The following is an 11908-nucleotide window of genomic DNA, read 5'->3' as shown; positions in this document are numbered from 1 at the left end:
GGACCTCAGACTGGGCCGAAGGTTTACCTTCCAACAAGACAATGACCCTAAGCACACAGCTAAAATAATGGAGTGGCTTCACAACAACTCTGTGACTGTTCTTGAATGGCCCAGCCAGAGCCCTGACTTAAACCCAATTGAGCATCTCTGGAGAGACCTAAAAATGGCTGTCCACCAACGTTTACTATCCAACCTGACAGAACTGGAGAGGATCTGCAAGGAGGAATGGCAGAGGATCCCCAAATCCAGGTGTGAAAAACTTGTTGCATCTTTCCCAAAAAGACTCATGGCTGTATTAGATCAAAAGGGTGCTTCTACTAAATACTGAGCAAAGGGTCTGAATACTTAAGCGCATGTGATATTTCAGTTTTTCTTTTTTAATAAATCTGCAAAAATGTCAACAATTCTGTGTTTTTCTGTCAATTAACTTAAAATGAAAATTTCATTCTGTCAATGAAAAAAATGAACTTAAATGATTTTAGCAAATGGCTGCAATATAACAAAGAGTGAAAAATTTATGGGGGTCTGAATACTTTCCGTACCCACTGTATGTAATTTTACTTTATTATTCTAACATATTTAAACTGTTGATTTATCTATGGTGCTTTCCCTGTTGAAATAATCAAGCAAGCTATTTGAATTTTAATGCCATTTAGCAGTTATACCAACAAATTCTAATCTGTATACACACATAATAGTTTTACCATTGATTTATACATTTAGTATTAATTCAAACGTCCATAAGATTAGGCTATTTACATAATCACAACGAAAAGATCATGTGATCTGATTACACTGGGCAATTTTCCGGTTACACGTACAGTACCCTTAATATAAACAGAGAAGGAGAGGAGGAGAGTCAGTCTTTCATTCACCTGTTATCCAGCTAACCTGAAAAATCTGGGATATTTGTTATGTAATGAATTATAAATATTTTTCCTGTCTCTGATATTTGCAGTAGCCACATACAAGGAGGGCCTGTTCATCTGCTTAAAACTTGTTTCTGTTTTATACAACTGATTTAAACTACTTGGCAAGAATGTAATTTACCTTTTTTTTTTACTACAGTGTGCTGAACAATTTAAAGAAGATGACAAACTCATCGATTGTGTCATCAGTCATGCTGGAGGTCCTTTACAGAATGGATGATCTTAAATACCTTTACTTCATGATCTTTTTTGTCTTGTACATGTTTGTACTCTTTGCTAACACTACTCTGATTTTTATCATAATTACTGACAAGGCTCTTCATAAACCTATGTATGTCTTTCTATGTAACTTGGCTGTAAATGGCATCTATGGTGGCACGGTTTTGCTTCCATCCTTGATGGTTACTTTAATGTCTCCTTCTCATGAGGTATCTTTGGCATGTTGTAAGGCTCAAACATATTTCCTGCACACATATGCTGTCATAGAATTCACCATTCTGTCAGTGATGAGCTATGATCGCTATGTGGCCATCTGCTACCCGCTACAGTATCACAGTATTATGACAATCACAAGGGTGTATAAACTAATTGCTTTCTCGTGGGGTTATCCTTTAGTGGCATTCGCTTTGTTTTTTATTCTGACTCTGCGCTTGACAATCTGTAGAAACATAATTGGGCGAGTGTACTGTTCCAACTATTCTCTTGTCAAACTGTCCTGTGATGACACACATGTTGTGAGTGCTATTGGATTGTTTTTTGTTGTTGTATACTCTTTTCCTCAGCTTGCGATGATCCTCTACTCCTATGGACATATTCTAAAAATATGCTTTACTTCCACTAAAAAGTCTAAAATAAAAGCACTGAAGACCTGCACACCACACTTATTTGCAATATTGAACTACAGTGTGGGCTGTTTTTTTGAAATTGTACAAAGTCGCTTTGACACAAGTTATCTTCCCTTTGAAACACAAATAGTTATGTCACTTTATTTCTTGATATTTCCTCCTATTCTGAATCCAGCCATTTATGGGCTGAGTGTTCAGGCTCTGAGAGCCAATATTTGTAGACTTTTTTTTTAAGAACAAGTTATTGCCTTTGAAATAGGATCTTTATTTTCTAGACGAAAAATGTGCATGTTTTCAAATATTTAATTATGTCAATAAACATCTGACGTTCCCAACATTTGTGAACAATATCTGACTATAAGTCATATGCAAGATGATGTGTTGCCCTCTGAAATGCAGTAGTCTGTCATCATTCATGATATTATTTTAAAGAATATTTTAAATGCAAGCCTGTATCATATTTGATTTCTGGTCTTTAAATTATCAAAATATGTTGTACACAATCTACGTTTCCTGTTCCTGATTGATATTTTATATATATATTTTTTTTTAGTAAAAGGCTTTTTAGTATAATTTTAAAAATTTCAACCTTCAGTTTGGGCCTTTGAATAAAACTGAGGTGTTTTTTTTTCCTTTGAAAAATTAACGTTCTTTATATTCTCATATATCATATGAGCCATAAAATCCTGATGTAGCCTATCAAATATGATATTCAACAAAAAACGCAAATGTTTATTTATTTATTTAGCTTCTTTTGTGTGTGTGTGTGTGTGTGTGTGTGTGTTTTGTCTAAAGGTTCAATAAACTGTTCCATAAAAAAGTATATTTTTTCTGACTAATATTTCATGTGTCAGGCCTCATATAGGTTTAAAATAACAACTGTTGATTACTGGGCTGGGTGATGAGTTGTGTTTCATTGCATCATCCTATATTACTTGTTACAGCCTGGTTTTATAGCATTTCTTGCCAGGTTAAAAGCTGATAGAATCTTTTATGTTCCAGAGCACTCTATCAACCGCACATCAATGAACTTAATCATATTTAATCTGGCAAGATCTGGTTTATTTAATGTCCCCATGCATTTAAATTACACAACATGCAAATAAGCAACAAAGACAGACAACAGAAATAGAACAAAATGCAAATATCCTAATATGACCGTCCTTTGAGCGTTAAATAAATTACGAATTAAATGCTTTTACAGCACCTGCTGTCCTGAGATGCCACGTGCAAAATAAAATTGCTTTATTTAAACAGCAGATGGCAGCAAATGAACAAAAACAAGACTTCTCTAGCCTACATGTGCTTTTGACCCACACTCAATGATACTATCAAGATTGCCCCATCCAGGCACTAGGCTACTTACAATATATACTTTCATTGCAATATATTCATGAAATATTTGGCAATGATTCATCTGAATGTTCGTTTCTTGGTTTTGCATTTATTTTACATAGGCTATATAAGTACTTTGTGTAACTTTTGGCGCTCTAGCGGTTAATAAACAAAATTGCAAGCTTCTTGCTGAAGAACATTGTAGCCGAATCTACCTCTCTGTTGTTTATGTATGACGCAGGTTACGTTGCTGGGTTACTCCGCAGCGGTTGGCGTCCCACTCGGTCTAAAATAGTCCGTCGTACACTGATTCAGGATAAGACAAAAGCACAGCTTGGAAGACGGATTCATGATGTGTTTGCTCATTATATACATTTTGTACATTTTAAAGAAAAACGTTACATAATGTTTTAATCAGTCTTCTGACATTTGTACATATTATATTGTATAACATTGTATAACATGTTGTATTTAAGTTACCCGTGGGCAATAAAACATCGCTATCAATAAATGTTATAAACATGAAATAGCAACATAAGCATGACTTGCACTTTCTTTTGTTCTTGACGTTTTTAGAGGAGGAGCTGCGCGCGCTCTCTACAAGTGCGGAACATTAAACATTAAACAGAAGAGTGCAGATTCTTCATTTTCCTGACTTAATTTCTTTGCTTAACGGCAGACAACAGAAATCCACAATGTCCAAAAAAGTGGCTGTAGTTACGGGGGCAAATAAGGGCATCGGACTGGCGATTGTTAAAGGGCTGTGCAAGGCAGGTTTCAAAGGAGATATTCTCCTCACTGCACGGAATGAGAAACTGGGACAAGAGGCTCTTGCTGGACTGCATTCTGAGGGGTGCAAAAACGTAATCTTCCATCAACTTGATATTTGTGACCAGGGAAGCTCTCTAAAACTCAAGAAGTTTCTGGAGGAGAAGTACGGTGGCCTGGATGTTCTTATCAACAACGCGGGAATTGCTTTCAAACGTTAGTGGTTTTTTAACGCAGACCTGCGTAAATCTTTCATCCTTAAATTCCGTGTCAAAAGTGTCAAAGAACAATTAAAACATATTATATTATATTATATTATATTATATTATATTATATTATATTATATTATCAGTGTTGGGTAAGCTAATTACTACAACTAATTACATCCTCAACAGTGTAATTAGATCACGGTACTAACTAATTATTCTCTCTAAAAAGTACTGCATTACTTATTACTAATTACTTTCTAAATCCCATATCCACTTTCATATTATCCCATACTGACCAGTGGTAGACATGGAACTGCTCTTTTAATTCTTTCAAATAAATAATATAAAATATTCTTGAACTTAACAAAGTATTTAAAGGGAGGTTACATTAAAAACATACATTTAAACACTAGACATTACATTTTATGTTTAATCATCCGCTATTGTTTTATATAGAATTGTTCTAAAGAGTATTTAATGCAGCTACCTCAGTAGTAGCTGTAATTAAGATTACAGAAAAATTAAGAGTAATCCCTTACTTTACATACTCAAGGGGAAAGTAATTAAATTACAGTAATTAATTACTAGTAATGCATTACACCCAACACTGATTATTATATTATATTATGATTGGTCCATACAATGTTCTGTGCTAAAATCCTCACACTCACATCATTCTTTTTTATTTTATTTTTATTTTTTGCATTCCACAGTCTCTCTTTTCAATATATTTTCTATGTAAACATGCATTTCAATAAAAAAAAAAAATGCTTCTTTTTTTCATTCCCTTTTTTGTAACAAAAGAACATTCTGTGTCCATTTACATTCATCTGAAATTCTCTTCTTTTTCTAGATTCAGCACCAGAGCCATTTGGAGAACAGGCCGAGGTGACCATGCGCACCAACTTCTGGGGAATGCTGTGGGTGTGTCATGCTCTTCTGCCGATACTTCGACCCAATGCTCGAGTGGTCAATGTGTCCAGCTTTGTTAGCAAGAAATCGCTTGACCAGTGCAATGCTGAGCTAAAGGCAAAGTGTGTGAATCAATTTTTATAATAAGTGATAAAGTAAAGTAAACAGCATGTGTCAAGTGATTTTTTTGGTTTTATGTTTGCCTTTGGACAGATTCAGAAATAAAGATTTGTCAGAGGAGGAGTTGTGCCTGCTGATGGGAGAGTTTGTTCATGCTGCACAGACAGGGGATCATACGGCTCAGGGCTGGCCAAACACTGCCTATGGTACCACCAAGGTAACAAACATCCTTATTTGTCTGTGGATGTGTCCGAAAGTTGAAAAACAAAACAAACAAACAAAACAAAAAAACACCACCTCCGCAGGCAGCATACGGTGGTAGGAAGATAACAAGGCATGTCTGAATCCAATGATCTTGTCACATCCTGTCTACTGAGATAGCTTTATCTGATTGTTTTTTGAAGGCAGCATAAACATATCCTTTGCTGCCTTTAATATCCCACAATCCTGCATGTTCCATTCCATGACAGTTGAGTTAAAAAATAAAAATGGCATCTAAAAGTTGCAGTTGGTCGTCAGTTTTTGTATAAATGTATGTTTTTGACCAACTTTTCCCATATTTTTAACGAGAAATTGGTATTAAATTAAAATTAAATGAGGCCAGCAGGGGGTGTTCACCCTGTGGTCTGTTGGGGGTCTTGATCAAGCGTGCCACACGCGTCCTGTAAAATGAAGCTAAAGCCAGAGATTGTATATTATAGGGAGATGAGAGGATCTGTATCTCTCACCATTGGAGAAAATGTAACGGCTAACTTAATCACATGTGGCACCTCTCAGCCTATCGTGTAATGGCAGTGACATCAGTCGCAACATTCCCTAGTCTGCTTTCTCTAAAAAAAAAAATAATTTTTATCAAGCTAGAATCTACATATAGTTCCCAAAGAAAGTATATTGTTTAGTGTAAAACATTCTGAAGATTAGCAAATAGGCTGTCCATTAAATAAATGATTAGCTATTTTCCCACAAAAGCTGTTTAATCAGCATAGTGAAGCCTCTCATCCATTGACATCCATTCAAAAAGTGGCCTCTGGTCTCTTTACCAGCGTACCACCAGAGGTGGAGCGTTAGCATTAGCCGTTATGCTTTTTTGGCTAAAGGTTGCAGGGTTGCCTTCCAGTGGCTTTGCTAAAACATCTCAATCATCCCCCTCCAGGTGGCTGGATGCAGTATAGGTCATAAACCCCACCCTCTCCATGTAATGTCATGGGACGTGAGACAAACTAGTCAGATTTCACGTCTTTTTTTTTTTTTTTTTTTTTGGTCATTTTAGGTGGTTTTTATCACATTAATATCAATTAAAGTTTTCATTCTTTAAATAAGTTTGTTTTTAGTTAGTTATTTGATGGTATAAAAACTCAGGTTTTAACATCATGATTGACAGCTGAGATTGACAGCTTCTCTGAGCGAAGTAGTCACTAAAGCACCAACTGACTTTTTTCTGGATCTTTGGGAGGAGATTGGAGCTTTAACTTTAATATCTACATTTCCAGAACTGTTTATTTCACACCAACATAATGTGTTGTTCTGCAGTATTAACTGATTTTGCGGTAGTGTGGGCGGCTCCACTTCGTGCTCACTACTGCACAGACTCAGGCTCCAAGTTCACTATGCACAGACTCAAGATGTCAGCGTATCAGCAGGAGACACTATACTGTCAAAAAGCACTGTGCTTCTGATGAGACTTTAAAGGGTTAGTTCCATAGACTGTAAAAAAAGATGGACGACGCGACGTCGCTTCCTTCCATTGTAATGAACTGAAGCCAAAATGGCCGACCGAATGGGCGCTGACATGTTACGCAATACGTAAGTTTGGAGCCTGGGCATGCGCAGAAGGAACCGTCAGTGGAGCCGGAGGCGGAGTCGCGATATCAAACTTCCGCCCAGACGACTGCGTCATCATTCATGTATTTTAAATAGACTATAAAAATTATATACAATTTAAAATTCTACCTATAAAATAATAGGCTATTCTATTTCTAGAGCAATAATACTTTTAAAACAGCAAATTCAGTAGATAAAATCAATATAATATGCCACTAGAAACAACTCTAAATCGTCAGAAACGGTCCTGCCATTTTAAATCAAGTTCAACTAATGTTACAGGAGATCGATTGCTGTAATTAGAGTAAGCTATCATTAGTTTTGTCCTGCTAATTATTATTTTATACCCATAAAAATAATAAGTAACTGCCAGATAACGATCACCTGCTTTTTCCCGACATTGTTAACATTAGGTGTGTTATCTTAACTAATAACATTTATTAATTAGCTTATAACACCCATATTTAATGTTACAGAAAAAGGTTCAGTGATCCGTCAGATCCTGTAGGTCGGTTAGTACAGTTTACTGCTGAACAACTCATTTTGTTGGTGTTAAATAACAAAGAAATCGAAAATTAACAGTTAGTTAATACATCTTCAATCTCCCCTCGAAGCTCCGACAGTCCTCAGACAAGCTGAGCTGTCAATCAAGTTCGAATCATGACGACACGCCCCGTTTTTATAGCATCAAATTGCTAGCTAAAATCTAAATCATCACAAAAACGAACAATTGAATATATATCAGTGTGATAACAACTACCTTAAATGACCAAAACCATTTTTCATAAAGTTTTATTTGAAGCAGAATTTATTTTTAAGTTTTCACTGAAGTCTCATTCGACTGCATTGAGAGGGCGGGGTTTATGACCTGTACTGCATCCAGCCTCCAGGGGGCGATCAAAGAGCCCGTGGCTTCACTTTTCAGAACGTATGAGACACACCCGGTTAGTTCACCCAAAAATGAAAATTCTGTCATTTATTACTCACCCTCATGCCGTTCCACACCCATAAGACCTTCGTTAATCTTCGGAACACAAATTAAGATATTTTAGTTGAAATCCGATGGCTCCATGAGGCCTCCATAGGGAGCAATGACACTTCCTCTCTCAAGATCCATAAAGGTACTAAAAACATATTTAAATCGGTTCATGTGAGTACAGTGGTTCAATATTAATATTATAAAGTGACAAGAATATTTTTGGTGCGCCAAAAATAACAAAATAAGGACTTATTTAGTGATGGCCGATTTCAAAACACTGCTTCAGGAAGCATCGGAGCACAAATGAATCAGTGTATCGAATCTACTTTTCGGAGCGCCAAAGTCACGTGATTTCAGCCGTTGGCAGTTTGACACATGATCTGAATCATGATTCGATACACTGATTCATTTATGCTCCGATGCTTCCTGAAGCAGTGTTTTGAAATCAGCCATCACTAAATAAGTCGTTATTTTGTTTTTTTGGCGCACCAAAAATATTCTCGTCGCTTTATAATATTAATATTGAACAACTATACTCACATGAACTGATTTAAATATGTTTTTAGTACCTTTATGGATCTTGAGAGAGGAAATGTCATTGCTCCCTATGAAGGCCTCATGGAGCCATCGGATTTCAACTAAAATATCTTAATTTGTGTTATGAATGAAGATTAATGAAGGTCTTACGGGTGTGGAACGGCATGAGGGTAAGTAATAAATGACAGAATTTTCATTTTTGGGTGAACTAACCCTTTAAACCGAGGTCCTGACTCTCTGTGGTCATTAAAAAATCCCAGGATGTCCTTGGAAAAGAGTAGGGCTGTAAAGGCCAGTTCACACCAAGAACGATAACTATAAAGATAACGATAAATATGTATTTTGAAAAATCGTTCTAAATATAAATGAATAGCACTATCCACACCACAGCTATAATGATAACGATATTGGGATCACTTTCAGAATGATTTTTTTTCCCAGCTGTTGAATGAAAAAACACTGACAGCCAATCAGAATCCATTCTAATTTAAGGGCTCGCGCATTTAAAATGGCAGACGACATTGCAGAGAAGTTAATCGGCAAGGTCCAGAAAAAGCCACGTTTGTTTTACAAATCAAACCCAGGACTCAACGCTAAGGATTTTTTCTACTGGCCCCACAACAAAAAAATTAATAAAAGTAAAAGAGAAGAAAATGGGCCTATAAAATAAGCATAGTTTTTGTTTTCGTTGTCTTTGTTACATTTAACCTCAATAAATAGGTTTATGACACCAAAAGCTATTAGATTAACTCACTTATATTTTAAATATTGTTAAGCATTTTAATAGACTAAATCACGCAGTGAAAGCGTACACTCTAAATATGCACGCGCACTAGTCTAACCTACTAGACTACGCCACGTAGTGTATACGTGCACTCATTGAATGTTTTTTGTTTGTTTTTTGTAAAGTGAGGGACATACTCGATAATATCGGATCGTTAAATCAACAATTACGATATCATAGATGATATATATCGCACACCCCACAGCACTGACCGTTCAGTCTGCTGTCCCGAGCGTCATTCACACTGGCCCCGGGCCATCGGGCAGTCCTTATTGTCGAGCCCTGCAAACCCCTTTTTCAAGAATACTTTAAAGAAAATGGATTGAAAACAATCGGTCATACCCTCAGAATAAATGTTGTTAAAAGTGTTAACGATGAGATCATTATGCCAGGCTAGCAAACAGTGTAACATAAAGGCCTGCTGGTTTCACAGACAGGGCTTAGACTAAGCCAGGATTAGGCCTTAGTTCAATTAGGGCATTTAAGCAGCGCGTGAGTTTAGAATAAACAGACCATTATCGTTTGTTGGTGTGGACGCAAATGTAGTTATCATTATAGTTACCATTTTAGTTTTCATTCTTGGTGTGAACGGGCCTTATCCCTGACATCCTGGCCAAATTTGCCCATTAGCCTCTGTCCATCATCATGGCCTCTTAATCATCCCCACATACTGATTGGCTTCATCACTCTGTCTCCAAGAAATCACTATATAAATGTAACAAATTATATTTGTTAAATATTAACTCAGTTATCAGCAAAGCTCCCTTTATTATGTGGATCATTAAACAATTATGCTGCCCCAGAAGTCTGTCCAAAATCAGTTTTGTGTGGTCCCTTCATGCTCAGACGCAGCCTGTAAAGTCATTGCCTGATAGGGCAGAGTCATCGAGGCAACAAGTCAGCTGCCTAAACTTTCTAGGTTGTATATTTTAGCAAAAAGCAAGCCCAGACAAAAATCTGTCAGAAAAGGAATTGAACTGTATTTGTTTACTGTTTTTTTTTTTTTTTCAGATTGGTGTGACTGTGCTGTCAAAGATCCAGGCTCGAGCTATCAGCGAGACGAGGCCAGGTGATGGTATCCTCCTGAATGCTTGCTGTCCAGGATGGGTGCGGACTGACATGGCTGGATCAAATGCTACCAAGAGTCCAGAGGAAGGAGCAGAAACTCCTGTTTATCTGGCCATGCTGCCTGAAGGAGCCAAAGAGCCGCATGGACAGCTAGTGTGGGACAAGACTGTACAGGAATGGTAGAGTGCAGAAAACAGGCGCCATCAGTTCATCTGAAAATAATGATATGATCTGAAAGTAACTTTTCCAAAATATATGAGACATTATAAGAGGCATACTGTAAAATTTCTACTACATGAAATTACATTTTAAAAAGCTATGACGTGTACATGGCAGTTTTCGTGAAAGCAATTGTATCATCATTTATGAGTTCTTCATATCAGATTTTCAGTATCTGTTCAGTTTCTAAGGTCATTTTGTTTGTCACTAAGATAAACAGATTTTTACCTCAAATCGTTCCACAGAACAGAATTTTACTATCTGTATACATTCCAGCTTTATGAAGTTAAATAAATATTTAGCTTGCCAAAACATTTGTGAACTTTTGATCTTGAATTGTAACCATTAAAATGATTGGTTGTAAGCTTGACTGCAGTCACATTCTTCATGCTCAAAGGTTATTTCTGCTGAATTCGTGTGCTTATTTTAGGATACTCTGAGCATTAGTTAGAGAAATATTTACTGTATTATACAAGATGGACTTTTGTGCCCTGCAATTCAAACACAATCATACCCGCCTCGCCATACACGATTAAAGGAAGTAAAACAAAACTGATGTTATGTAGGCTTTTATTGGTGCAGTATCTGCTCTTGAGAAATCAAAGCCATCATATAACTATCTGTAAAACTTGTAATATTTGGCAGTATCTTAACCTTATTGGCCAACAGAAAGCAGTTATCATTGCAGAGAATTAGTTGTTTATCTGCCTGTTTCTCTGATAAAACACCAATAAACTCCCTACCCTCAGTGTCATTAAACAATAAACCCGCTTGTTTGGATCATAATCACAATTTTTCAACACTGAAGTCAAGCAAAAGCAAGAATATCTTATTTCACTCCATACTTTTGTTTTAAATAAATCGATAAATGTTTCCTTAAGTATTTACTTTGTGACTTTAAGATAACACCCCATAACTGAACAAAAGGCTAAGGCAAGCATTATCGAAACAGTTTTGAATCGTAGGGAAAGTATGGTAGATGTGTAACCGCTAGAGGGCGCCACAGATTTACTTTGTGTAAATGAATTAACATGAGGGCCGGAAAAGCCTGCAACACAAAAGTTGCCAGTGTAATAATTATTGAAGCTGAAATTTCATACTGAAAACTCAGAATGTCAAATCACTTTAGAAAAAAGTCGAAGTATCATTATTAATTTTTCATTTATTTGTGAAAAGCGTAAGTAAAAACCTACTAATTTATCTTCACCCAAGTTGTTTCACTAGATGGCAGCATAGGATAGAAATCTAAAGAATATCTTCAAGCTCAACTCATTCATTACCTCTCCTATATTAATTTGAATTAAAGTATGCTGTTACCATGTTAAAATCTTATATATATATATATATATATATATATATATATATATATATATATATATATA

The 11908-nt window shown here is 36.2% G+C and overlaps 2 protein-coding genes across 2 annotated transcripts; both read left to right on the top strand.

The window, feature by feature from the left end:
* The first annotated feature begins 1090 nt into the window (after positions 1 to 1090).
* On the top strand, positions 1091 to 2008 carry LOC137012253 (olfactory receptor 52Z1P-like). Its single transcript, XM_067375386.1, has one exon. The coding sequence runs from the start codon at positions 1091 to 1093 to the stop codon at positions 2006 to 2008; it is 918 nt and encodes a 305-aa protein (XP_067231487.1).
* Positions 2009 to 3487: 1479 nt separating this feature from the next.
* Positions 3488 to 11721, top strand: cbr1l (carbonyl reductase 1-like). The gene is made up of 4 exons (XM_067375491.1): positions 3488 to 4093; positions 4940 to 5120; positions 5212 to 5335; positions 10251 to 11721. Exons 1-4 carry the CDS (start codon positions 3805 to 3807, stop codon positions 10488 to 10490), a joined length of 834 nt encoding a protein of 277 aa, XP_067231592.1. The 5' UTR covers positions 3488 to 3804; the 3' UTR covers positions 10491 to 11721.
* The last annotated feature ends 187 nt before the right edge of the window (positions 11722 to 11908 follow it).

This window comes from Chanodichthys erythropterus, chromosome 22, assembly GCF_024489055.1.
Source record: "Chanodichthys erythropterus isolate Z2021 chromosome 22, ASM2448905v1, whole genome shotgun sequence".
Classification (NCBI taxonomy): domain Eukaryota; kingdom Metazoa; phylum Chordata; class Actinopteri; order Cypriniformes; family Xenocyprididae; genus Chanodichthys; species Chanodichthys erythropterus.
Note: the sequence above shows the minus strand (reverse complement) of the source record. Positions and strands in the feature narration are given on the sequence as shown.

What these genes read in the sequence shown, in the direction of transcription:
- LOC137012253 (XM_067375386.1), top strand. Translation starts at nt 1,091, where the DNA reads ATGACAAACTCATCGATTGTGTCATCAGTCATGCTGGAGGTCCTTTAC.
- cbr1l (XM_067375491.1), top strand. Translation starts at nt 3,805, where the DNA reads ATGTCCAAAAAAGTGGCTGTAGTTACGGGGGCAAATAAGGGCATCGGA. An exon ending in CGCGGGAATTGCTTTCAAAC is followed by an intron (nt 4,094 to 4,939) that starts GTTAGTGGTTTT and finishes TTCTTTTTCTAG; the next exon opens with ATTCAGCACCAGAGCCATTT. An exon ending in AATGCTGAGCTAAAGGCAAA is followed by an intron (nt 5,121 to 5,211) that starts GTGTGTGAATCA and finishes GCCTTTGGACAG; the next exon opens with ATTCAGAAATAAAGATTTGT.